This window comes from Salvelinus fontinalis, chromosome 40, assembly GCF_029448725.1.
Source record: "Salvelinus fontinalis isolate EN_2023a chromosome 40, ASM2944872v1, whole genome shotgun sequence".
Taxonomy (NCBI): domain Eukaryota; kingdom Metazoa; phylum Chordata; class Actinopteri; order Salmoniformes; family Salmonidae; genus Salvelinus; species Salvelinus fontinalis.
In genome coordinates this window covers 5321698-5348893 of record NC_074704.1, presented here as the reverse complement: position 1 = coordinate 5348893, position 27196 = coordinate 5321698, and the positions used below count along the sequence as shown (strand labels likewise).

Genomic DNA, 27196 nt, shown 5'->3' with positions numbered 1-27196 from the left:
TCAGTTAGCCATGTTTCCGTGAAGCAGAGCACGTTGCAATCCCTGATGTCTCTCTCGAATGTTACCCGTGCTCGGATTTCATCGACCTTATTCTCAAGAGACTGGACATTGGCGAGTAGTATGCTAGGGAGTGGAGCGCGATGTGCTCGTCTCCGAAGCCTGACCAGGAGACCGCTACGTTTGCCCCTTTTTCGGCGTCGTGTAGCTTCGCCGGCTGGGATCAGGTCCATTGTATTGGGTGGAAGGCAAGACACTGGATCCGTTTCGGGAAAGTCATATTCCTGGTAGGAAGGGTGGTTAGTTGACGTTAATCGTATATTCAGTAGTTCCTCCCGGCTGTATGTAATGAAACTTAAGATCACCCGGGGTACCAATGTAAGAAATAACACATAGAAAAACAAAATACTGCATATTTTCCAAGGAACGCGAAGCGAGGCAGCCATCCTGTTCGGCGCCGGAATAGACAGTATATACATATGAGATGAGTAATGCATAGACTAAGATACAGTAGAATAGGATAGAATACAGTATATACATATGAGATGAGTAATACATAGACTAAGATACAGTAGAATAGGATAGAATACAGTATATACATATGAGATGAGTAATACATAGACTAAGATACAGTAGAATAGGACAGAATACGAGTGAGTACATATGAGATGAATAATATATAGACTAAGATACAGTAGAATAGTAGAATAGTAGATACAGTAGAATAGGATATACATATGAGATGAGTAATACATAGACTAAGATACAGAGACGAAGAGACGCAGACTCGGCCAGGCAGAGACAGCAAGGGCGGCTCGTTGCTCCAGAGCCTTTCCGTTCACCTTCACACTCCTGGGCCAGACTACACTCAATCATATGACCTACTGAAGAGATAAGTCTTCAGTAACTCTTAAAGGTTGAGACTGAGTCTGCGTCTCTCACATGGGTAGGCAGACCATTCCATAAAAATGGAGATCTATAGGAGAAAGCCCTGCCTCCAGCTGTTTGCTTAGAAATTCTAGGGACAATTAGGAGGCCTGCGTCTTGTGACCGTAGCGTACGTGTAGGTATGTACGGCAGGACCAACTCGGAAAGATAGGTAGGAGCAAGCCCATGCAACACTTTATAGGTTAACAGTAAAACCTTGAAATCAGCCCTTGCCTTAACAGGAAGCCAGTGTAGGGAAGCTAGCACTGGAGTAATATGATCAAATTTCTTGGTTCTAGTCAGGATTCTAGCAGCCGTATTTAGCACTAACTGAAGTTTATTTAGTGCTTTTTCCGGGTAGCCGGAAAGTAGAGCATTGCAGTAGTCTAACCTAGAAGTAACAAAAGCATGGATACATTTTTCTGCATCATTTTTGGACAGCAAGTTTCTGATTTTTGCAATGTTACGTAGATGGAAAAAAGCAGTCCTTGAAACAGTCTTGATATGTTCGTCAAAAGAGAGATCAGGGTCCAGAGTAACGTCAAGGTCCTTCACAGTTTTATTTGAGACGACTTTGCAACCATCAAGATTAATTGTCAGATTTAACAGAAGATCTCTTTGTTTCTTGGGACCTAGAACAAGCATCTCTGTTTTGTCCGAGTTTAAAAGTAGAAAGTTTTCAGCCATCCACTTCCTTATGTCTGAAACACAGGCTTCTAGCGAGGGCAATTTTGGGGCTTCACCATGTTTCATTGAAATGTACAGCTGTGTGTCATCCGCATAGCAGTGAAAGTTAACATGATGTTTTCAAATGACATCCCCAAGAGGTATGTCATTAGGATGTCATTAGGATGTCATTAGGTGAATGCACCAATTTGTTAGTCGCTCTGGATAAGAGCGTCTGCTAAATGACTTAAATGTAAATGTAATGTAAAATATATAGTGAAAACAATAGTGGTCCTAAAATGGAACCTTGAGGAACACCGAAATGTACAGTTGATTTGTCAGAGGACAAACCATTCACAGAGACAAACTGATATCTTTCCGACAGATAAGATCTAAACCAGGCCAGAACTTGTCCGTGTAGACCAATTTGGATTTCCAGTCTCTCCAAAAGAATGTGGTGATCGATGGTATCAAAGGCAGCACTAAGGTCTAGTAGCACGAGGACAGATGCAGAGCCTCGGTCTGATGCCATTAAAAGGTAATTTACCACCTTCACACGTGCAGTCTCAGTGCTATGATGGGGTCTAAAACCAGACTGAAGCATTTCGTATACATTGTTTGTCTTCAGGAAGGCAGTGAGTTGCTGCGCAACAGCTTTTTCAAAAAATTTTGAGAGGAATGGAAGATTCGATATAGGCCGATAGTTTTTTATATTTTCTGGGTCAAGGTTTGGCTTTTTCAAGAGAGGCTTTATTACTGCCACTTTTAGTGAGTTTGGTACACATCCGGTGGATAGAGAGCCATGTATTATGTTCAACATAGAAGGGCCAAGCACATGAAGCAGCTCTTTCAGTAGTTTAGTTGGAATAGGATCCAGTATGCAGCTTGAAGGTTTAGAGGCCATGATTATTTTCATCATTGTGTCAAGAGACATAATACTAAAACACTTAAGTGTCTCTCTTGATCCTAGGTCCTGGCAGAGTTGTGCAGACTCAGGACAGCTAACCTTTGGAGGAATACGCAGATTTAAAGAGGAGTCTGTAATTTGCTTTCTAATGATCATGATCTTTTCCTCAAAGAAGTTCATGAATTTATCACTGCTGAAGTGAAAGCCATCCTCACTTGGGGAATGCTGCTTTTTAGTTAGCTTTGCAACAGTATCAAAAATACATTTTGGATTGTTCTTATTTTCCGCAATTAAGTTGGAAAAGTAGGATGATCGAGCAGCAGTGAGGGCTCTTCGATACTGCACGGTACTGTCTTTCCAAGCTAGTCGGAAGACTTCCAGTTTGGTGTGGCGCCATTTCCGTTCCAATTTTCTGGAAGCTGGGTTCAGAGCTCGGGTATTTTCTGTATACCAGGGAGCTAGTTTCTTATGACAAATGTTTTTAGTTTTTAGGGGTGCAACTGCATCTAGGGTATTGCGCAAGGTTAAATTGAGTTCCTCAGTTAAGTGGTTAACGGATTTTTGTCCTCTGACGTCCTTGGGTAGGCAGAAGGAGTCTGGAAGGGCATCAAGGAATCTTTGTGTTGTCTGAGAATTTATAGCACGACTTTGATGCTCCTTGGTTGGGGTCTGAGCAGATTATTTGTTGCGATTGCAAACGTAATAAAATGGTGGTCCGATAGTCCAGGATTATGAGGAAAAACATTAAGATCTACAACATTTATTCCATGGGACAAAACTAGGTCCAGAGTATGACTGTGGCAGTGAGTAGGTCCAGAGACATGTTGGACAAAACCCACTGAGTCGATGATGGCTCCAAAAGCCCTTTGGAGTGGGCCTGTGGACTTTTCCATATGAATATTAAAATCACCAAAAATTTGAATATTATCTGCTATGACTACAAGGTCCGATAGGAATTCAGGGAACTCAGTGAGGAACGCTGTATATGGCCCAGGAGGCCTGTAAACAGTAGCTATAAAAAGTGATTGAGTAGGCTGCATAGATTTCATGACTAGAAGCTCAAAAGACAAAAACATATTTTATTTTTTTGTAAATTGAAATTTGCTATCGTAAATGTTAACAACACCTCCGCCTTTGCGGGATGCACGGGGGATATGGTCACTAGTGTAACCAGGAGGTGAGGCCTCATTTAACACAGTAAATTCATCAGGCTTAAGCCATGTTTCAGTCAGGCCAATCACATCAAGATTATGATCAGTGATTAGTTCATTGACTATAACTGCCTTTGAAGTGAGGGATCTAACATTAAGTAGCCCTATTTTGAGATGTGAGGTATCACGATCTCTTTCAATAATGGCAGGAATGGAGGAGGTCTTTATCCTAGTGAGATTGCTAAGGCGAACACCGCCATGTTTAGTTTTGCCCAACCTAGATCGAGGCACAGACACAGTCTCAATGGGGATAGCTGAGCTGACTACACTGACTATGCTAGTGGCAGACTCCACTAAGCTGGCAGGTTGGCTAACAGCCTGCTGCCTGGCCTGCACCCTATTTCATTGTGGAGCTAGAGGAGTTAGAGCCCTGTCTATGTTGGTAGATAAGATGAGAGCACCCCTCCAGCTAGGATCGAGTCCATCACTCCTCAGCAGGTCAGGCTTGGTCCTGTTTGTGGGTGAGTCCCAGAAAGAGGGCCCATTATCTACAAATTCTATCTTTTGGAAGGGGCAGAAAACAGTTTTCAATAAGCGATTGAGTTGTGAGACTCTACTGTAGAGCTCATCACTCCCCCTAACTGGGAGGGGGCCAGAGCGCTTGGTGACCTCTGACTGTTTCATCCTAACATCGTTGGTGCCGACATGGATAACAATATCTCTATACACTCGCCAGTTTTAGCTTTAGCCAGCACCATCTTCAGATTAGCCTTAACGTCGGTAGCCCTGCCCCCTGGTAAACAGTGTATGATCGCTGGGGGATTCGTTTTAAGTCTAATACTGCGGGTAATGGAGTCGCCAATGACTAGGGTTTTCAATTTGTCAGAGTTAATGGTGGGAAGCTTCGGCGTCTCAGACTCCGTAACGGGAGGAGTAGAGACAAGAGAAGACTCAGACTCAGACTCCGACTCGCTACATAATGGGGAGAACCGGTTGAAAGTTTCTGTCGGCTGAATGAGCGACACCGGTTGAGCATTCCAACAGCATTTCCCTCCAGAAGCCATGAGAAAGTTGTCCGGCTGCGGGGACTGTGCGGGGGGATTTATACTAACGTTACTATCTGTACTTACTGGTGGCACAGACGCTGTTTCTTCCTTTCCTACACTGAAATTACCCTTGCCTAACGATTGCGTCTGAAGCTGGGCTTGTAGCACAGCTATTCTCGCCGTAAGGCGATCGTTCTCCTGTATATTATGAGTACAGCGACTGCAATTAGAAGACATCATGTTAATGTTACTACTTAGCTTCGGCTGTTGAAGGTGTTGACGAACCATGTCCAGATAAAGCGTCCGGAGTGAAAAAGTTGAATGAGGGAAAAAAGTTGCGATGGAAAAACTAAAAATATAAACGGTAATTAAAAACAAAAACAAAACAAAAAACGTAAAGTTGTCAGCTAGCACAGCCCAGCCTCACATTCAATTCGCGCATATATGTACAAAATGTATTTCAGCAGATTTCGTGCGTTTTTGTGCATTTTTGGGGTGGTTCAATTCGTTTGAAAATACACGAATTTCTGTGCTACTTAATTCGTGTGAAAATACACGAATTTAACCAGTAGGCGACACACAAGCGGTTGCAACAACCATAGACGCGATCGCCTGTATTTATTTATTTTACGTTATGAATATATAGATATTTTGTCTTTTTTTAACCATATAACCATAAGAGGTTATATATATATATTGTCTTTTTTTAATCCCTATTAAAACATTGTGGTTTTATGCCTATATGTACTGTTTTCGATTTTTCTGAACAGACTTTCAGTATAGAATGAATGTAAGCAATGCATGATGGTTAATGGTGTTTTATTCGGTTGTAGTTCCATGTATTTCTCAAAAAATAAACGTGTAAACCATTTTTATTGACCAGAATGTAACTGAAAATAAAATGGCAGCCTTGCCATTGTCCATCAATAACAAAACATTTTTTTTTCGTATAACATTTGGGGAAACGTATGCAGTCATTGTAGTCTTACATTTTGTTGGCCAACCAAAATTACCAAAACGTTAACCCGTAATAAGGCTAGGATGGCTGAGTGTAAATACATGGCTCTGAGTGTAAGCAACTTTTCACTAGAAACGTTCTTGTGTTCAAATTACCGTCAGTGCGAAATAGCTAGAAAGCTTTCGTATTTCCACTTGGCTGCACCTACGGTTACGATAACGATAAATCAAGTGCAATACCTGCGTCGACCTGTGTCGAGCAGCAAAACACCGGAAAGCTTCTAGCCTACCGGAAAGTTACAAGAAGAACAAGAATAGTTACCTCATCCGGTCATGTGACACTCTGGATGCCCCCTAAAAGCAATTTCAACCGTTTTGAAAAGTGACGCCTGGTAACCTCAAAAAAATACCAGGTGCACGAAAAGTTTGGACTTTTTATTTATTACTTTTTACTATTTTTTGAAAACCTCCATAAATCACTCAGGCCAGCACCCATTGATTTGGGGGTGGTAGTATAGCGCTCTCAGAGCGGGTATGGAAGTCTGGATCCCCCCTAAAAGCATTTAAGGCTCTGTGTGTCTTTAAGCACCATACTTTTTCACTCCATCCTTGCTGTGTGTGTGTGTGTGTGTGTGTGTGTGTGTGTGTGTGTGTGTGTGTGTGTGTGTGTGTGTGTGTGTGTGTGTGTGTGTGTATGTGTGTGAGAGAGAGCTTTTCTTTGACATCTGTTTAGAGAAATTACTGATTTACAGTTCATGAGGGTTAACCGATTCACACATTTAAAGTTTTGGAAAGATCTGACTTTTTTAAACCTTCGAAACAGCACCTATGACCCCATTTTAAGGCACTTCCGGTTGGCACAGGAAGCTATAAGTAAATACATATCCTGATCGGGGTATGCTTTTACAGAATCCTGAGTTTTAAGTCTATACGTTAAGAACTGACTGATTTACACAGGGTTGAATGCACTATATATCACAAACTGCAGGTTGGGTATGGCAAACACTTTTAGGGTGATTTAACCACTTCCGGTTGCTCCAGGAAGCTTAGAATCGACACAGGTAGACCTCATAGTGGCTTGATGGATTGTCATTGAAGACAGGTTCATAAGGCATTATTAACCCACATAGGCTTCAGGTTGAATTTAGGGGTGCAGGCAATGTATTCCTATGGGGAGACATGTCATTGTAAACCAGGGGTGTCAAACTCATTCCACGGAGGGCCTTGTGTCTGCAGGTTTTTGGTCTTTCCTTTCAATAAAGCCCTAGACAACCAGGTGTGGGGAGTTCCTAACTAATTAGTGATGTTAATTCATCAATCAAGTACAAGGGTGGAGCGAAAACCCGCAGACACTCGGCCCTCCGTGGAATGAGTTTGACACCTGTGTTGTAAACTGTTTGATGTAAACACCTTCTTTTAACTGTTAAGGGTTAATGCACACGGTCAATGTTAGGCTTGCACAGATCGGGAGGACCTTAGGAACGTTCCTGAGGTCAAATTGTGCTTCTAACCTTAACGGTTCTCTCTCTGTCTCCCAAAAGCAAAAAAATATGAAATTGAGGTCAAAGGGTCATTTGGGTCCTTCTTCTTGTCCCTGTCGCTGCACTCAGACCGAGCGAGCTACGGTCAAGCGGGGCATCTCGTTGAACTCGGCACGACCTGGAGATAATGGCAATGCCATTGCAGGCTTTGTGTGTCTTTAAGCACCGTACTTTTTCACTCCATCCTTTTATCCCCTTTTCTTCGTGGTATCCAATCGCTAGTAATTACTATCTTGTCTCATCGCTACAACTCCCGTATGGGCTCAGGAGAGACGAAGGTCGAAAGCCATGCGTCCTCCTAAGCACAACCCAACCAAGCCGCACTGCTTCTTAACACAGCGCGCCTCCAACGCGGAAGCCAGCCACACCAATGTGTTGGAGGAAACACCGTGCACCTGGCCCCCTTGGCTAGCGCGCACTGCCCCCGGCCCGCCACAGGAGTCGCTGGAGCGCGATGAGACAAGGATATCCCTACCGGCCAAACCCTCCCTAACCCGGACGACGCTAGGCCAATTGTGCGTTTCCCCACGGACCTCCCGGTCGCGGCCGGCTGCGGCAGAGCCTGGGCGCGAACCTAGAGACTCTGGTGGCGCAGCTAGCACTGCGATGCAGTGCCCTAGACCACTGCGCCACCCAGGAGGCAGATCTGACCTTTTTAACCCTTCGTGAGTGTGTGTTATTTCATAAAATCACATAAAATCACAGAATTCTGGCAGAGCTTCGAGACCCACTTAAAAAATGTTCGTCTGAACACACTGCAACTGGATCTGTAACTTTTTTTTTTTTTTACTCCTTTTTGTGAACATTACCAATTTGTCAATGTACGATTTCTCTTAAATTACGATAGATAAATGGCTGGTTCTTTTTTTCCTGACACCATATGCTTATGTACTTTGACATGAAGCGGTCAAATTAGCACCCTACTTTGCGTTTTTGACCTTTAATCCCAGAAAAATGGCCATAACTCAAAAAGCGTTGAGGCCTCGATGCCATCTTGTTCGGGGCCAACTGTCCATTACGTCTTCGAAATATTTTCCGTTTAGGAGAAAAGGCCACATGCATTTGCAATGTGCTTGTGCATTTGCAATATTATTTATTTTCCCTCTGGTGGGAATTTCCGAGACTGCGGAAAAATGACCAGAATTTGTTATTTTTATAAAACGGAAACCGAATGTCCGAGAGATTTCGTTTGATGACTTCCTGAAAGATCTCTCCCCCACGCACGGCCCGACGCCGTCCGCGAATTTTAGAAAGTTGCAGGACGTCTAGTAAGGGACCATACATTTGCAATGTGGCGTTTCTCACTAACCATATGGCGAGTGCTAAAATGTTCCCTTAAGGTATGGAAAGGCCTTGGAAAGGCCATAAGTGTAAGCCAACATAATTCATTATTTTACATTAACATGTAATACATGCATTATGAAGAAAATTGTGTAATTTAGGCTCCACGAAATATGAAATGGGTTATGAAGAAAATCGTGTATGGTTGCCTACATGACAAAAAGGCGTTCTGATTACAAGTGCACCAGTATCCAAAGTATTAAGCGAAATCAAGCACAGAAAACAGCATTGGCATTAATAAAACAATATTTCCCACGAATTAAGTCGCACGTAAATGTGCGTCTTTTCTCTAAAATTCTGTTCAGCAAGTCTAAAACAGTACATATAGGCATACAACGACACATTTTAAAACATGGTTAAACAAAGACAACATTTCTGTATATTCATGACGTTGAATTAGCCATTAAGAAGAACAAAAATGAAATACAAATTATCGCGTCTATATGGTTGTTGCAAAGGCTTGTGTAGCCTACTGGTTAAATTTGTGTCTTTTCGCACGAATTAAGAAGCACATAAATTCGTGTTTTTTCTCACGAATTAAGCCAGACGAAAACGCACAAAAACGCACGAAATCTGCTGAAATACATTTTGTACATATATGCGCGAATTGAATGTGAGACTGTGTTGGCTAGCAAAGTAAAGTTGGCAGCAAAACGCACAGCAACACGTCTGCAGATTCAACCGATTCAACAGATTCACGTCTGCAGATACCTAACGTCATATTAGCTAGCTATCTTGATGTATTTATCACTGTAAAAAACAAACTCCAAATGCATTTGTAGGTAGCTAGCTAACAGCCATGGAGGAGGGTGAAAGGATAGCAGCCCCAACTGTCAGTGAGAGAGGAGGCTATTCTGGATAGGGCAGGTACTTTTGTGTAGTTCCTGTCCCTAGAAGTGAGGACGGAGATAATAGTAACATAATATTCAGTGTGGTGTAATTTGACTATAATGAAGTGTGTTTCTTGTGAGGTTTTCTGTCCTCAGATAAAGAGCGCTATGAAAGCCAGTCTACATATGAAGAGGTCCCAATGAAGAGCAGTGGTTCTCAGTCCTGGGGACTCAAAGAGGCACGTTGTTGTTTTTGTCTCAGCACTGCACAGCCGATTCAAATGATCAACTCATCATCAAGCTTCAAGTGGTATTTATGTATTCATTTGTGATGCCATCCTTGGAATGCCATCCTGGTGGTTATAATGACCTGGTGGTTATAATGACCTGGTGGTTCTAATGACCTGGTGGTTCTAATAACCTGGTGGTTATAATGACCTGGTGGTTATAATGACCTGGTGGTAATAATGACCTGGTGGTTATAATGACCTGGTGGTAATAATGACCTGGTGGTTATAATGACCTGGTGGTAATAATGACCTGGTGGTAATAATGACTTGGTGGTTATAATGACCTGGTGGTAATAATGACCTGGTGGTAATAATGACCTGGTGGTTATAATGACCTGGTGGTAATAATGACCTGGTGGTTATAATGACCTGGTGGTTATAATGACCTGGTGGTTATAATGACCTGGTGCTTATAATGACCTGGTGCTTATAATGACCTGGTGCTTATAATGACCTGGTGGTAATAATGACTTGGTGGTTATAATGACCTGGTGGTAATAATAACCTGGTGGTTCTAATGACCTGGTGGTAATAATGACCTGGTGGTTATAATGACCTGGTGGTTATAATGACCTGGTGGTTATAATGACCTGGTGGTAATAATGACCTGGTGGTTATAATGACCTGGTGGTAATAATGACCTGGTGGTTATAATGACCTGGTGGTTCTAATGACCTGGTGGTTCTAATGACCTGGTGGTTCTAAAGACCTGGTGGTTCTAATGACCTGGTGCTTATAATGACCTGGTGGTTATAATGACCTGGTGCTTATAATGACCTGGTGGTTATAATTGTTACGCACGCCTCTATAAAGAAGGAACGCAACTCCCTGCTGCAACTCAACTCTCCGTGAAGCGAAAGAGGTATGGACATGAGCAATTGATAATGTGGAAAAAAGCTGACACTTGTACATTATCAATTGCAATTTGTTCAAAGGAATAAGAAATTGCTTTAATGATGTGCACAAGTGACTAGATGATTTGGAATTTGTACAAGTAGTATCAAGAATTGCACTTTTGATCTAAGAAATGCAGCAAAGCGACTGAGGAAAACTGTAATCACTTTCCCAGTAGAATACAACCTAACAGACAAGAAGCCATTCTTTACAAAATAGTGTGAATACAAACAATGGCAGGGCTGATTTGTGATGAAGAGGGTATGGGCCATTAAAAAAGCCATCACCTACAGAGAGATGAACCTGGAGAAGAGTCCCCTAAGCAAGGTGGTCATTGTGCTCTGTTCACAAACATAAACACACCCCACAGAGCCCCTGGACAACAGCACAATTAGACCCAACCAAATCATGAGAAAACAAAAAGATAATTACTTGACACATTGGAAAGAATTAACAAAAAAACAGAGAAAACTAGAATGCTATTTGGCCCTAAACAGAGAGTACACAGTGGCAGAATACCTGACCACTGTGACTGACCCAAACTTAAGGAAAGCTTTGACTATGTACAGACTCAGTGAGCATAAATGTCAAACGTGTGATTTCATGAACTGGTACATACAAGAAAATCAGGTTTTATAGTTCTGTTCAATAGCCATCCCATCATTACAAAACATTTGAAAGGCTAAGTCTATCATCTCCTGAGAAGTGGTAACTATTCACATTAACTTTTCAAAGAGGGTTGGTGCCCCCTGGTGGCTGAACCCGAGATCAATGAGAGATCTTGTCAGGAAAATGACAGAGTCCCACTTCTCTCATTGCACAAACTAGAGAGGGGGAAAAAATGTGTGAAAATTAATAAAATAAATATACATCAATACAGATAATCCTTTAAAATGTGGGACATCTAGCCCATCGGGAAGTATTTTTAATCATTATTTGAATATTTCGGCAATTGGTCGAAAAAGTGACAGAGTGCCACCTCCGTGCACCTGGTATTATTTTGGGTTACCAGGCACAATTTTCAAATGTGTCTTAAATGATATTCAGGGGACATACAGACATACAGTGGGGAGAACAAGTATTTGATACACTTTATCATAGGTACACTTCAACGGTGAGAGACGGAATCTAAAACAAAAATCCAGAAAATCACATTGTATGATTATTAAGTAATTAATTTGCATTTGCATACTCTACTTTAGACCAGGGCCTAATTCCCTATATAATACTCTACTGTAGACCAGGGCCCCATTCCCTATATAATACTCTACTTTAGACCGGAGCACTATTCCCTATATAATCCTCTACTTTAGACCAGGGCCCCATTCCCTATATAATCCTCTACTTTAGACCGGGGCCCTATTCCCTATATAATCCTCTACTTTAGACCGGGGCCCTATTCCCTATATAATCCCCTACTTTAGACCAGGGCCCTATTCCCTATATAATACTCTACTTTAGACCAGGGCCCTATTCCCTATATAATACTCTACTGTAGACCAGGGCCCTATTCCCTATATAATCCTCTACTGTAGACCAGGGCCCTGTTCCCTATATAATACTCTACTGTAGACCAGGGCCCTATTCCCTATATAATACTCTACTGTAGACCAGGGCCATATTCCCTGTATAATACTCTACTTTAGACCAGGGCCATATTCCCTATATAATACTCTACTTTAGACCAGGGCCCTATTCCCTATATAATACTCTACTGTAGAACAGGGCCCTATTCCCTATATAATACTCTACTTTAGACCAGGGCCCTATTCCCTATATAATACTCTACTTTAGACCAGGGCCCTATTCCCTATATAATACTCTACTTTAGACCAGGGCCCTATTCCCTATATAATACTCTACTTTAGACCAGGGCCCTATTCCCTATATAATACTCTACTTTAGACCAGAGCCCTGACAGACAGACAGACAGTGTGTTATAACAGAGTGATCTCACTAGGTGACAAGGTGAGTCTCTTCTCCCTGACAGACAGACAGACAGACAGGCAGACAGTGTGTTATAACAGAGTGACCTCACTAGGTGACAAGGTGAGTCTGTTGTTTCATTCAATTTCACATAATAAGGATATTTCATATTTTCAAGTTCAGAAGTCAGAACCCATCACCTGCAATGTAACAGAGACAGAAGAATGCACAATGGTCAATTCTATCCGGGATCCTTGGGACATCCCTACCCTAAACCCTAACCTTAAACCCCTAACCTTAACCCCTTTAAATGTCAACTTCAACAGGCTAGGGACATCCCAAGGATGTATCTCTATCTCTTTACATTGCTTATTTATATTCAGTGGCCTGACTGCGTCCAGACTATGTCAAAGGCCCATCCTGGTAGATCTGAACCTAATGCAGCTTGGAGTGATCAGATGACAGAAGTCACATTTAGGTGCCAGGTGTAACTAAGGCTGTAGATGCTCCTTATCCATTACTTTGAGTGTTTTATATAATATGACTAAATATGTTAATTTCTGTGTTGCAGGGGCAGTCAAGAAATGGAACGGCAAGGCCACAGAACATGACATAAGCAGAGCTGTGGGAGACCACCTCAAGCCCCTGGTAGAGCCGGGGGTGGTGTTTACCATTCCACCAGCAGAGCTGTGGGAGACCACCTCAAGCCCCTGGTAGAGCCGGGGGTGGTGTTTACCACTCCACCACAGCTTCAGCAGGCTGGAAAAGTGATACTGTTTTTCATACTAAGATGGACCATCAGTCTGTTGATTGGTCAGTCATAAGATTAATTTGTTTTGCAATATGTTCAAATCAAATCAAGCTTTATTTATACAGCACATTTCAGACATGCAACACAATGGCTTCTCAGGAGAAAACAATGAAAATAAACACGAATATTTAGTACACAAACATAAGAGGATAAAAAAACAATAATACCAACTTAAAGACTAATGAGCATCCTAAGGAAATGCCATATATTAAAATATCCAGTCCAAAAATATAAGCTTGTTTTTTAGGATGGGCTCTGAAAGTCACTATGGGGTGTCCAATGAAAGTTGACTAGTAACAACAACTGGGACCGAAAAGACACCCACCATGAGACCCACTAAATCTGCCCAAGAAGAGGAAAACTAAATAAAAGCCCACAATAAACTTAAAGACAGGAAGCAAACCAAAAAAGTGGAGCAACTAAAGGTGTTGACTCTCCACGTCTATCAAGACAAGTGGAGCACTGGGCCAGACACTCTTAAATAGAACCTGGACCAGCTCAGGTGAAACACCTTCCCACTAACGAGATGGACAAGCCAGCACAGGTGTAACACATACTGACTAACGAGGTGACACTTATCAGTGCATCCTACGTGCTAACAAGCTATACGTGCTAAGGAGCAATACGCTCTAAAGTCCAACCTCAAAACATAAATGGAAAAACCAAAGCCTGTAACACCTTCCCCCTTAATATATCCTATATTTTTGTTGGACAAGTTTGCTCACCACCAACAGAAAACAACTTCCATTTCACATTATAATCAACTACAATGCTTCACCAATATAAACATGGTGTCTACTGGCTGTCAACAATTAAAAACAAGAAAAAAACATTTCTAATTAATAATAAACACAACGTATAATAATATCGTATATTTTCTCCTTTTCTTTCTATAGATTCCTAAACTATTATTTTTTCCCTTCTAGAACTCTCGTCCCCTTGGAACGAGCCCAAACAAAACTCATCTCCAATACGGAAAACCGTGCAGTCAAAATAAACTGTGATCCATGGCAACTCACTGGCTAAACGCAAAACACAAATCTTTTTGACTGCCCCCCTTGAGACAATCAGCAACCAAGTTGTCCTTACCACGGACGTGTCTGATTTCAAGAGGAAACTCCTGCAATATCCGTACTAACTTTCCACCTCACTGCGGAGCTTCTCTCTCTTTTCAGGGATCACTCGATAGGCATGTTGTTGGATCGGGGCCCAGTCCCCAATGTCATGCTCTAGTACATTTGGGTTGGCACATCTGAGAATTAACCCTGCTATTCTAAAAGAAGGGCAACAATGTCAATATATTTATACCCGAAAATTGTCAGTTGATTGCATAAATAATTATGATTACTAAAAGTTATATAGCTTCAATAGCTTCAATGTCAAAACACAGTTTTAACATGTCCAAATCAATAACCAATATGCAGAAACAGTTTGGGATAAATTGAAAACCTAAACATAACATGTGCTATTTACACAAACATCTGCCACAATAATCATATTTCTTGTATTTTTTTAAACAAGCTCCTTATAAACTGCACAAGCACCAGAAACGCTGTTTTGACAAGTAGCAATAAATCACTGATATCGATTAGGGGGGAAATCAGGTTGTACGTGATGTTGGAATGCATTTAAATGTAGGGGTCGCTAAACAAAGGAACGCAACACTTATTTGTCAAAACTAATCGATTTCATGCTAAAATCATTTATGTGGCAGGAGGGAGATGAGGTTGCACGTCCTGTTAAAACTAGCAGCTCAAAAACCACACAGAATCTGGGAATAATGTGTACTTACTAAATCTCATAAATAGTACTCTTTCAATTCAGAGCCTGGATTTTCCCCCTGAGGCTAATATCCATATCATGTTGAAATCAATACAACAGGGGACAAACATTTAGGGTTCTACATTATGACATCAATAAAATACTCCTACTACAATGTTAAAACATTCTACATTGTGACATTAATTCATTGATATCATGAAACAACTCCATGTATTTTCTGATGTTTAGTCAGAGATCTTTTATCAGATTACCTCTGGTCACAGCTATACGATTTCTCTCCTGAGTGTGTTCTCTGGTGCACTGTCAGATAGCTAGATCTAGTAAAACTCTTCCCACATTGATCACAGCTATAAGGTTTCTCTCCTGTGTGTGTTCTCTGGTGTAATGTCAGATTGCTAGATTGACTAAAACTCTTCCCACATTGATCACAGCTATAAGGTTTATCTCCTGTGTGTGTTCTCTGGTGCACTGTCAGTTCACTAGATTGACAAAAACTCTTCCCACATTGATCACAACTATAAGGTTTCTCTCCTGTGTGTATTCTCTGGTGTATAGTCAGATTGCTAGATGAAGTAAAACTCTTCCCACATTGATCACATCTATAAGGTTTCTCTCCTCTGTGTGTTCTCTGGTGCACTGTCAGATGGCCAGATTGACTAAAACTCTTCCCACATTGATCACAGCTATGAGGTTTCTCTCCTGTGTGTGTTCTCTGGTGTAAAGTCAGATAGCCAGAAGTAGTAAAACTCTTCCCGCATTGACCACAACTATAAGGTTTCGCTCCTGTGTGTGTTCTCTGGTGTAATGTCAGATAGCCAGAAGTAGTAAAACTCTTCCCACATTGACCACAGCTATAAGGTTTCTCTCCTGTGTGTGTTCTCTGGTGCACTGTCAGATCACTAGATTGACAAAAACTCTTCCCACATTGACCACAGCTATTAGGTTTCTCTCCTGTGTGTATTCTCTGGTGCAATGTCAGAGAGCCAGATGCAGTAAAACTCTTCCCACAATGACCACAGCTATAAGGTTTCTCTCCTGTGTGTATTCTCTGGTGTATAGTCAGATTGTTAGATGTAGTAAAACTCTTCCCACATTGATCACAGCTATAAGGTTTCTCTCCTGTGTGTATTCTCTGGTGTATAGTCAGATTGCTAGATGTAGTAAAACTCTTCCCACATTGATCACAGCTATAAGATCTCTCTCCTGTGTGTGTTCTCTGATGCATTTTAATGCCTGATGAGGTGAATCTCTTCCCACAGTCAGAGCAGCAGTGAGTTCTCTTCCCTGTGGATCTCTGCAGGTGTTTGAGGCGTTCTGATCTGGAGAGACTCTTCTCTGCCTCGTCAGCATCATGAGGTTGTTGAGGCTCCCCAAAGGATCCACGATAGTCCCGTCTCTCTCCTGTGTGAACAACAAAGTCAGATGATTAAAGGCCCACAACAGTGGAAATCCACTGTAAAAGGTGATGCCAACAGCGTAGCCATGATGTTGTACAACAATTGACGTCTGTAATGAATGTTAAAATTATTTGACAATTGTCTTAAAATGAGCAAGAATAGTCATATTTTAGTAGTAACATCGATGATTGTAGACTAGAAATAAGTTATTCATGTTGTTGAAACTCTAAGCAGTGTGCCAGATGACTTTTGGTCTCCAATATAGGCCCCTTTCTGTGTTTAATAAAATCGTGGCACGAGGGCGATGCGCACACAATTTGATTGCAGAAACACCTCCCTGCTAATGAGGATGTAGTATATCTGGTAATGAGGAAACCGATAGTAATGGATGTAGTATATCTGCTAATGAGGAAACCACAAGTTATGGATGTAGTATATCTGCCTGGAGCAAAAATGGTGAGCAAAGCTTTTAGTTTTTCACAATGTATTCTGAATGTGAATGGGGGAAAACTCAGGGGAGTAACCTCTATTTCCAGGTTTATTATGAGTACATTTCACACTACTTTGGATTATAATTGTAAGGCTCGTTTGAATGTCCTGCTTAATATAAATGTTTGCTACAGTATTAAGAATTATGTGTAATTATTGAAGAACCACGTTAATGACAATATACATTTGGGTGTTGCTAATAAAGTTAAGATTTCTTCGTATTTCACCTTTATTTAACCAGGTAGGCCAGTCGAGAACAAGTTCTCATTTACAACTGCAACCTGGCCAAGACAAAGCAAAGCAGTGCGACAAAAAAACAACAGAGTTACATACACTTGGGATAAACAAACGTAAGTGTCCCCTTTATTTTAAGTGTCCCCTTTATTTTTTTGAGCAGTGTATATCCAATAACGTCCCAGACGGAGCATTTCTTCATGTCTATATAACTCATTGCAGACAAGGACATGACATGCCCAATGTGCGTGGCCAAGAACTGGCAATATGCCTGACCTGTCACTCCAAAGGCTCTCATTCGGTCCCACATCAGGCTAGATGCTTCATTACACGTTCTACTGCCTGTTGACATCTAGTGGAAGGCGTATGAAGTGCATACAGATCCATAAATATTAAGGCATTTGAATAGGCGATGCCTTTCAAAGCGACCCATTTCAGAATTTTCACTTCCTGTTTGGAAGTTTGCCTGCCATGTGAGTTCTGTTTTACTCACAGATATAATTCAAACAGTTTTAGAAACTTCAGAGTGTTTTCTATCCAATAGTAATAATCATATTCATATCATATGATCTAGGACAGGGTACAAGGCCGTGTAATTTGGGCACCAATTCATCCAAAAGTGAAAATGTCGCCCCCTATCCCTATTAACTTGGCTTTCGAAGACTTTTGAAAAGGCAGGGCAGGATGGATATAGGTCTGTAACAGTTTGGGTCTAGAGTGTAACCCCCTTTGAAGAGGGGGATGACCGCGGAAGCGTTCCAATCTTTAGTAATCTCGGACGATACGAAAGAGAGGTTGAACAGACTAGTAATAGGGGTTGCCACAATGGCGGAGGATAATTTTAGAAAGAGAGGGTCCAGATTGTCTAGCCCAGCTGATTTGTAAAGGCCCAGGTTTTGCAACTCTTTCAGAACATCAGCTATCTGGATTTGGGTGAAGGAGAAGCTAGGGAGGCTTGGGGAAGTAGCTGCGGGGGATGGGGAGCTGTTAGTGCAGTACGCCACAGGATGTTTTTGTGCTGGTCGAGGGCAGTCAGGTCTGGAGTGAGCCAAGGGCTATATCTGTTCTTAGGTCTACATTTTTTTAAAGGGGCATGCTTATTTAAGGTGGTGAGTAAATTACAATTAAAGAACAACTAGGCATCCCCTACTGACGGGATGAGGTCAATATCCTTCCAGGATATCCGGGCCAGGTCGATAAGAAAGGCCTGCTTGCAGAAGTGTTTTAGGGAGCGTATGACAGTGATGAGGGGTGGTCGTTTGACCCACCAGGTACAACCATTTGCAGGCCATCTTTGCAGGCCATCTCTGCAGTAGATTGCAACTCTCTTTTTGACAGTTCTATCTTGATGGAAAATGTTGTAGATGGGGATGGAAATATCAGACTTTTTGGTGGCCTTCCAAAGCCAGGATTCAGACACGGCAAGGACATCAAGGTTGTTGGAGTGTGCTAAAGCAGTGAGTAAAACAAACTTAGGGAGGAGGCTTCTGCTGTTAACATGCATGAAACCAAGGCTTTTATGGTTACAGAAGTCAACAAATGAGAGCGCCTGGGGACACACAGGGCCTGGTTTAACCTCTACGTCACCCGAGGAACAGAGGAGTAGGATGAGGTTACGGCTAAAGGCTGTCAGAACTGGTCGTCTAGTGCGTTGGGAACAGAGAATAAAAGGAGCAGATTTCTGGGTGTGGTAGGATAGATTCAAGGCATAATGTACAGACAGGGGTATGGTAGTGTGCGGGTACATTGGAGATAAACGTAGGCATTGAATGACGATAAGAGAGGTTGGATCTCTGGAGGCACCAGTTATGCTAGGTGAGGTCACCGCATGTGTGGGAGGTGGGACAAAAGAGTTCCCTGGGGCATGTTGAGTGGGACTAGGGGCTCCGCAGTAAAACAAAACAATAATACCTACCCTAAACAACAGTATACAAGGCATATTGACATTAGAGAGAAATAAAGCGAGGCATAAAGAAATTACAGGTGTTGATTGGGAGAGCTAGCTAAGACAACAACGGGTAAGACAAGACAACAACAACAGGTAAAATGGCGATGAACGGGCAGAGAGGGTCAGTTAACCTTTTATGGCTGCAATCCCGCTACCGGGATGATATGACAACAGCCAGTGATAGTGCAGGGCGCCAAATTCAAACAACAGAACCCTCATAATTAAAATTCCTCAGACATTCATGTGTCTTATATCATTTTAAAGGTAATCTTGTTGTTAATCCCACCAAAAGTGTCCGATTTCAAATATGCTTTTCAGCGAAAGCACTACAAACGATTGTTAGGTCACCACAAAACCACAATAAGCACAGCCATTTTTCCAGCGAAAGATAGCTTTCACAAAAAGCAGAAATAGAGATAATGAATCACTAACCTTTGATTATCTTCATCAGATGACACTCATAGGACTTCATGTTACACAATACATGCATGTTTTGTTTGATAAAGTTCATATAAAAACAATCTGAGTTTACATTGGCGCGTTAGATTCACTAGTTGCAAAAACATCAAGTGATTTTGCATAGCCACATCGTTTCAACAGAAATAGTTCTACCTCTCCTTAATGCAACTGCTGTGTCAGATTTCAAAAAAACTTACGGAAAAACAAACCATGCAATAATCTGAGACGGAGCTCAGAACAATAGCCAAATTAGCCGCCATGTTGGACTCAACAGAAACCAGAAAATACATGATAAATGTTTCCTTACCTTTGATGAATTCATCAGAATGCAGTCCTAGGAATCCCAGGTCCACAATAAATGCTTGATTTGTTCGCAAATGTCCGTTATTTATGTCCAATTAGCTACTTTGGAATTGTTTACCAAACGCCCTAACCAAAGTCACAAAGCGCGTCCCTATAACGTGACGAAATGTCCAAAAGTTCCGTTAGTCAGTAGAAACATGTCAAGCGATGTACTGAATCAATCGTTAGAATGTTGTTAACATACATCTAACGTTTCAACCGGAGAATTACATTGACTTCAATTGACCGATGGAACGGAGCTCCCTCTCATGTGAACCTCAGAGTGTTTTCTATACAATACTAATAATAATAATATGCATATATTAGCAACTATGACATAGGAGCAGGATGTTTACTCTGGGCACCACTGTGCACCTTTCATCCAAGCTACTCAATACTGCCCCTGCAGCCATAAGAAGTTAACTACACACAGGGCCTGAGTTCGAGGCTGGGGCCGACAGATAAACAAAATAGAGTACCGTGATTAATGAACAGTCCAGCAGGCATCAGCTATGTAGCAAAGTGATCATAGGGTCCAGTGAACAGCAATATATGAACCAGGGAAGCCTTTAGCTAGTCGTCACTATGCTAGCCGGGAGCCGGCCCTGGCTCGAGGCTAACTGGTGCTAGCTTCGGGACAAGGGCGTCAGCCACTATAGCCAATCCGGTGCAAAGGTGCAGAGCTTACGGCAGGAATCCGGTGATGTAGTGGCTTCTAGTCGTCTTAGTGAAGAGTCTTGGAGGCATCAGCTGTGTAGCCGAGTGATCATAGGGTCCACTGAGCAGGCCGGGAGATGGGCCTGGCTCAAGGCTAGCTTCGGGGCTGGGCCACTCGGTAGCAGCTAGCCAGCTGCGATTATCTGGTGTAATGGTCCAGAGCTTACGGCAGGAATACGGTGATGTAATGGAGAAAAACAGTCCGATATGCTCAGGGTTGATATCGCGCTGTACAGACTTAGCCTGGATAGTACCTGTCAAAGTGGCTGGTGTCTGAGCTAAAAAGGTAAAGGCCGCTAGCAGTGGCTAACAATGACTAAATAGCTAGTAGCTAATTAGCTGGTTAGCTTCTGATGGCTAGCTTCTGATGGAGGTTCTAGCTATAAGGTCTATAAAAAAAACAGATCCGTATCACATTGGGTGAGGCGGGTTGCCGGGAGGTGTATATAATAAAAAAAATGGAAAAAGATATTGCAATATATTTCAATATATACAAAAAAAGGTAACATTTTCAACAAACATCTTACTGCTACGCCATCTGATTACAAGATGACTCTCAGTTAAAAACCATTGGATTTAGCAAACTCTGAAATTATTTAGTGTTTCTGTGCCCACAAACTGTTTTCCTAGCGTAACATAAGGAGCCACTAAATGATACGTAGTTCGAGTGCATTTCAGAATACAAAAAAATTGTCCGACAGCCAGATCCTGTATTTAAGTTGAAGTTCATCATATAACAAGCGTAACGTTATGACTATAACTACTGTTCCCTGGAGGAGGGAAACTAGTTACAACATACTATTAAATCCACATGTTATGACTATAACTACTGTTCCCTGAAGGAGGGAAACTAGGTACAACATACTATTAAATCCGCACCTCGCTGGAAGCTCCGCCTTCCACTGTTGATGAGTGTGAGGCTCGGATTTATTCCTTAAATTTAACACCACTCTTCACCGACCCAGGAAGGGGTGTGGCCAAACAGGTGTTGCCCCTCGTTTCCCTTCTTCAGGGAAAACTAGGTATAGTGTTAGGTTCTAATTTTTCAGAATAAATAACTCACGGACACTAGAGAAGTTTAACTTCTACTGCCTCAGAAACCCGGATCCGGGAGCACCCCCCACCCCCCACACACTGTTTAGCATAGCTAGCATAGCTTCACAAGTAGATAGTAGCATCTAAATATCATTAAATCACAAGTCCAAGACACCAGATGAAAGATACAGATCTTGTGAATAAAGCCACCATTTCCGATTTTTAAAATGTTTTACAGGGAAGACACAATATGTAAAGATGTACATCTATTACCTAAAAACACATTAGCATAATCCACCATCTTTTATTTGTCCACCAACACCAGTAGCCATCACCAATTCGGCTAAACTAAGATATTTATAGCCCCTAACCAACAAAAAAACTCATTAGATGACAGTCTGATAACATATTTATGGTATGGGATAGGTTTTGTTAGAAAAAAGTGCATATTTCAGGTAGCTGCCATAGGTTACAATTGCACCCACCGTCACAAATGGACTAGAATAATTACAATGAGCAACGTGTTTACCTAACTACTAATCATCAAACATTTCGTAAAAATACACAGCATACACTAATCGAAAGACACAGATCCTGTGAATACAGACAATATTTCAGATTTTCTAAGTGTCTTACAGCGAAAACACAATAAATCGTTATATTAGCATAGCACATAGCACATAGCAGCCCAGCATTGATTCTAGCCAAAGTGAGCGATGAAAGTCAACATCGCCAAAAGATATTAATTTTTTCACTAACCTTCTCAGAATTCTTCCGATGACACTCCTGTAACATCATTTTACAATATACATATACAGTTTGTTCGAAAAGGTGCATATTTAGCCATACAAAACCGTGGTTACACAATGAAAATAGTAGCAAAACAAGCCTGAAAATGTCGGTCGCCATCTTTCAGAGTGATCTAGTTTAATTAATAGCTAATCATATACTTGACTAAAAAATACAGGGTTTACAGGAATCGAAAGACAAATTAGTTCTTAATGCAACCGCTGATTTACATTTTTAAAATTATCCTTACTTTTCAATACAGGGTTCGCCAAGTGAAGCTATACCAAACAAAATGGCGAAATATGCGTTTAAAATATTTCGACAGAAACACGATTTATCATATTAAATATTGCTTACTTTGAGCTGTTCTTCCATCAGATTCTTGGGCAATGTATCCTTTCTATGTTATAAACGTCTTTTGGTCGATAGATGTCCTCTGTCCTTCGAAATGTCCACCACCAACGACCGACACCCCAAAACGTGTCCAAAGTTTCAGAGTGCACAACAAATAAATTCCTCTAAAATCGCACTAAACGGATATAAATTGCTATAAAACGGTTCAAATTAACTACATTTTGATGTTTTTAACACCTAGAACGAGTAAAAACATGACCGGAGAAATATTGCTGGTTAGAAAACGATTTGGAACGAGGCAGGTCCGATGCCCTTCACGCTTCAGGCGCACGACGAGAAAGGGCGGTCTCTATACATTTTGGTCTTTTATACTGGCTGTGAATATCCCATCGATTCCATTGAAAGCGTGATGACGTACAGACACCCAGAGGAAGACGTAGGCAGTGTCGGTTTCTTCATAGCATTCACTGTCGCCTTAAAAACAGACCCCAGATCAGAGGTAAAAAAAATTGAAATCTGAACCCTGTCATGAAAAGTGCTGTAGAAATTGTTCTGTACAACTCAGAGACAAAATTTCAACTTCTATAGAAACTAGAAGGTGTTTTCTATCCAATAATAACAATAATATGCATATTGTACGATCAAGAATTTAGCACGAGGCAGTTTAATTTGGAGACACAAATATGCTAATGCGGAACAGCACCCCCTATAGTTCCAAGAGGTTAACCAAGTTTAATTATTCCCAAAGGGTCGTTACAGCTGTAGTTCCGACAAAAACATGTTCTCACCATCACAAGTATATATACCCCACTTTGGAAACTCCTCCTTCTCTCCAATCCTTACATCTCCTGGTATACCCCACTTTTTTAACTACTGTTCCCTGAAGGAGGGAACAGGGGGCTCCCTCCGGTCGGGTTGTGTTGACGACCGGCTCCCTCCGGTCGGGTTGTGTTGACGACCGGCTCCCTCCGGTCGGGTTGTGTTGACGACCGGCTCCCTCCGGTCGGGTTGTGTTGACGACCGGCTCCCTCCGGTCGGGTTGTGTTGACGACAGGCTCCCTCCGGTCGGGTTGTGTTGACGACGGCTCCCTCCGGTCGGGTTGTGTTGACGACAGGCTCCCTCCGGTCGGGTTGCGTTGACGAGCGGCTCCCTCCGGTCGGGTTGCGTTGACGAGCGGCTCCCTCCGGTCGGGTTGCGTTGACGAGCGGCTCCCTCCGGTCGGGTTGCGTTGACGAGCGGCTCCCTCCGGTCGGGTTGCGTTGACGAGCGGCTCCCTCCGGTCGGGTTGCGTTGACGAGCGGCTCCCTCCGGTCGGGTTGCGTTGACGAGCGGCTCCCTCCGGTCGGGTTGCGTTGACGAGCGGCTCCCTCCGGTCGGGTTGTGTTGACGACCGGCTCCCTCCGGTCGGGTTGTGTTGACAAGCGGCTCCCTCCGGTCGGGTTGTGTTGACGACGGGTTGTGTTGACGAGCGGCTCCCTCCGGTCGGGTTGTGCTGACGAGCGGCTCCCTCCGGTCGGGTTGTGTTGACGAGCGGCTCCCTCCGGTCGGGTTGTGTTGACATGATTTTGGGGCTCCCGAGTGGCGCAGCGGACACTGCATCTCAGTGCTTGAGGCACCACTACAGACACCCTGGATCAAATCCAGACTGTATCACAACCGGCTGTGATTGGGAGTCCCATAGGGCGGCACACAATTGGCCCAGCATCGTCCGGGGTAGGCAGTCATTGTAAATAAGAATTTGTTCTTAACTGACTTGCCTAGTTAAATAAAGGTTACATTTAAATAAATATGGTCATGGTTTCATGATAAACCATTTTTTACAAATCCGTCAAGCCACCAACTTTGAGAAGGGTTTAAAACAAAGGTTTCAAACCAATTCATGAATGTAATTGAATCTAGGTATGTCTTGCCTTTAATGTAAAGGCATGAAAAAAAATTGGCTGAATATTATACAATGACTTCACAGCTCTAATAATTTGCCTCCACAGGAAATCTACACTGGTAATTCTAGAATATACTATATAGCCTAGAAACCTGGTTAAACTATCACTATGACATCATGGATGAATTCTAGAATATACTATATAGCCTAGAAACCTGGTTAAACTATCATTATGACATCATGGATGAATTCTAGAATATACTATATATCCTAGAAACCTGGTTAAACTATCACTATGACATCATGGATGAATTCTAGAATATACTATATATCCTAGAAACCTGGTTAAACTATCAATATGACATCATGGATGGTCAGTCCTTGTATTCATAGTGTAGTGAATTCAGGGGGTTGCCCTGAGCTGGACTCAAACCTGGGTCCAGCGACTGTCAAGCCAACACCTTATAACTGTTATGCCAAGATGTCTGAACTTCTTGACGAGGTCCCTAGGTTTTGGGTTACGGTTGATACAATAGCTTTCTCTATGAATTTGAGAGTGGTTATATTTCTCCAGCCCCCATCCCTCAGCTGTTTACCAAACCAAGTCTCTTGGCAGCCATTTTGTTGCTGTTTAAAAACTAGGTTGTCCCTTTAAAAAATCCACACATCAATCAACCAATCTGCAGTTGAAACAATAACAAAACAGTCATTCCACCACTGTTTTGGTAATAAGATGATGATGGGCCTGGAGACATTTAACTACTCTCAAATTCATAGACAGACCTATGGATGCAAGGACTGACCATCCATGATATCAACATGATAGTTTTAACCATGTTGAGGCTGTTGATTTACATTGTTTCTAAACATTGGAGTAAAAAAAGCTTATTTTGGGTTCTGATGGGGTACAACAGTTGAACTAAGCTCATGAGGTATGTGTTATATTATCCAAGAATCAATGGCTATAAATAAATCATTTAAAAGTCAAAATATGGATGTAGCAATTGCCGATTTCCCCTTTAACACCAAAAATCAGTTCAACAACTGCAGAGTTTGTACCTCTGTTTTTAAGACAGTACTTACCAGTGGTAATCACGGCCCGGTTTCTCAAAACCATCTTATGGCTAAGTTCATCTTTAGAACCACTGGATGCCTTAAATTGCGTTTGGGAAATCGGGCCCAGATATCCAGTTTCCTCCTCCTCTTCTTCCGATGAGACCGCAATCTCCCCCTCCTCTTTCACTTCAAAAACTGAATCCTCCTCATCTTTTACTGTAACACCCTCCTCCTCTTTCACTCTGAACGCCTCTTCTTTCACTGTAACGTCTTCCTCTTCTTTCACTGTAACGTCTTTCTCTTCTTCTTTCAGGGTAACAACCTCACCCTCTACTTGTTTTTGTTTTGTAACATCCTTCTCTTCCTCCTCCTCTTTGATGAGAGCTTCTTTCTCCGTCCAGCAGACCGTCTCTTCTTCAGCAGGAAGAGAGTAATTTAGTGAACTCATGGTCGGAGATGTTAGCTAGCTAGGCTAATGCTAATTTAACCAGCCCGCCAGCTGAATAATAACAACAACACCGTAAACATGAAATGAAATAGGATAACTAACTAACTAGACGACAGACGAGGGTTTAAAATACAGTGGCTAATATACACTAAAGCGTCTAAAGAGCTTTATTGGTTCGTCTATCTTGTCTAGCAAGCTACCGAGGTGGCTGAATAACTGTTGCTGCTGCTGAAAGAAGCGTTCCGTCCACTAGATTATACGTCACACTAATAGCATTGCGTTCCGTTCACTAGATTATACGTCACGCTAACAGCATTGCCTTAAAATCGCACACCGCCATCTGTTGACTGGAGTGGGTAACGCTCAGTCTGAACCTCTGACTGCGATGGAGATGTGCGACTTTAAGACAATGACGCTAGTGTGACGTAAAATATATATTATAATGTTCAGACAAAAAGTTAGTGTAGGAAGCATGAGTTTTTACTCACCAGTGTAACAACACAGTGTGGTTAAAGACTTAGTAACTTAGTTGTGTTCACGATCTGGTTCCCTATAAACACAACCAGTTATGTTTTTGAATTATCACATATGTATTAATTTATTTCGGGATTCTGGGTAATCCACAGCAGATTTATGGAGAATTGCTGTGGGTGAGTTCAAAATGGAATAGTCCCGGGATAGAAATATATAAAGTTGACATTACATCATAAAATCCACCTTTTAAATCATACATTAGCAATTTATGTTTTAGTAACTACTGTTGTTGGTTTGGCGTCAAATAAGCCTCTCTTTATATGTTATTTGCCAAATCTCAGTTTTCCATGTGGGTTTTATGCTAAAGTTCGCTCTTTCAATTTGGTATCTAACTGGAAAATGCATCTTCTTTAGGAGTGCTATTTTTACCCTGTCGACTACTGATCATTCATCCACACTGTGTGTCTCATCAATGCAGGTCATTTATGACAAATGTATAAAGTAC

At 41.9% G+C, this 27196-nt stretch overlaps 2 protein-coding genes across 2 annotated transcripts in view; one reads left to right on the top strand and one right to left on the bottom strand.

Annotated features, from left to right (window-relative positions):
- The window catches only part of LOC129839880 (zinc finger protein ZFP2-like), a 96778-nt gene that overhangs the window by 16735 nt on the left and 52847 nt on the right, over positions 1 to 27196 (top strand). The window lies entirely within an intron of this gene.
- LOC129839894 (zinc finger protein ZFP2-like) lies at positions 13301 to 27042 on the bottom strand. Its single transcript, XM_055907601.1, has 2 exons — positions 25797 to 27042; positions 13301 to 16467 (listed from the first exon to the last, which is right to left on the bottom strand). Exons 1-2 carry the CDS (start codon positions 26215 to 26217, stop codon positions 15314 to 15316), a joined length of 1575 nt encoding a protein of 524 aa, XP_055763576.1. The 5' UTR covers positions 26218 to 27042; the 3' UTR covers positions 13301 to 15313.

Bases quoted from the DNA above. Each gene is read 5' to 3' on its own strand.
- LOC129839894 (XM_055907601.1), bottom strand. From the start codon at position 26,217: ATGAGTTCACTAAATTACTCTCTTCCTGCTGAAGAAGAGACGGTCTGC. The intron at 16,468-25,796 runs GTAAGTACTGTC...TTGTTCACACAG, and splicing joins CCGGGCCGTGATTACCACTG to GAGAGAGACGGGACTATCGT.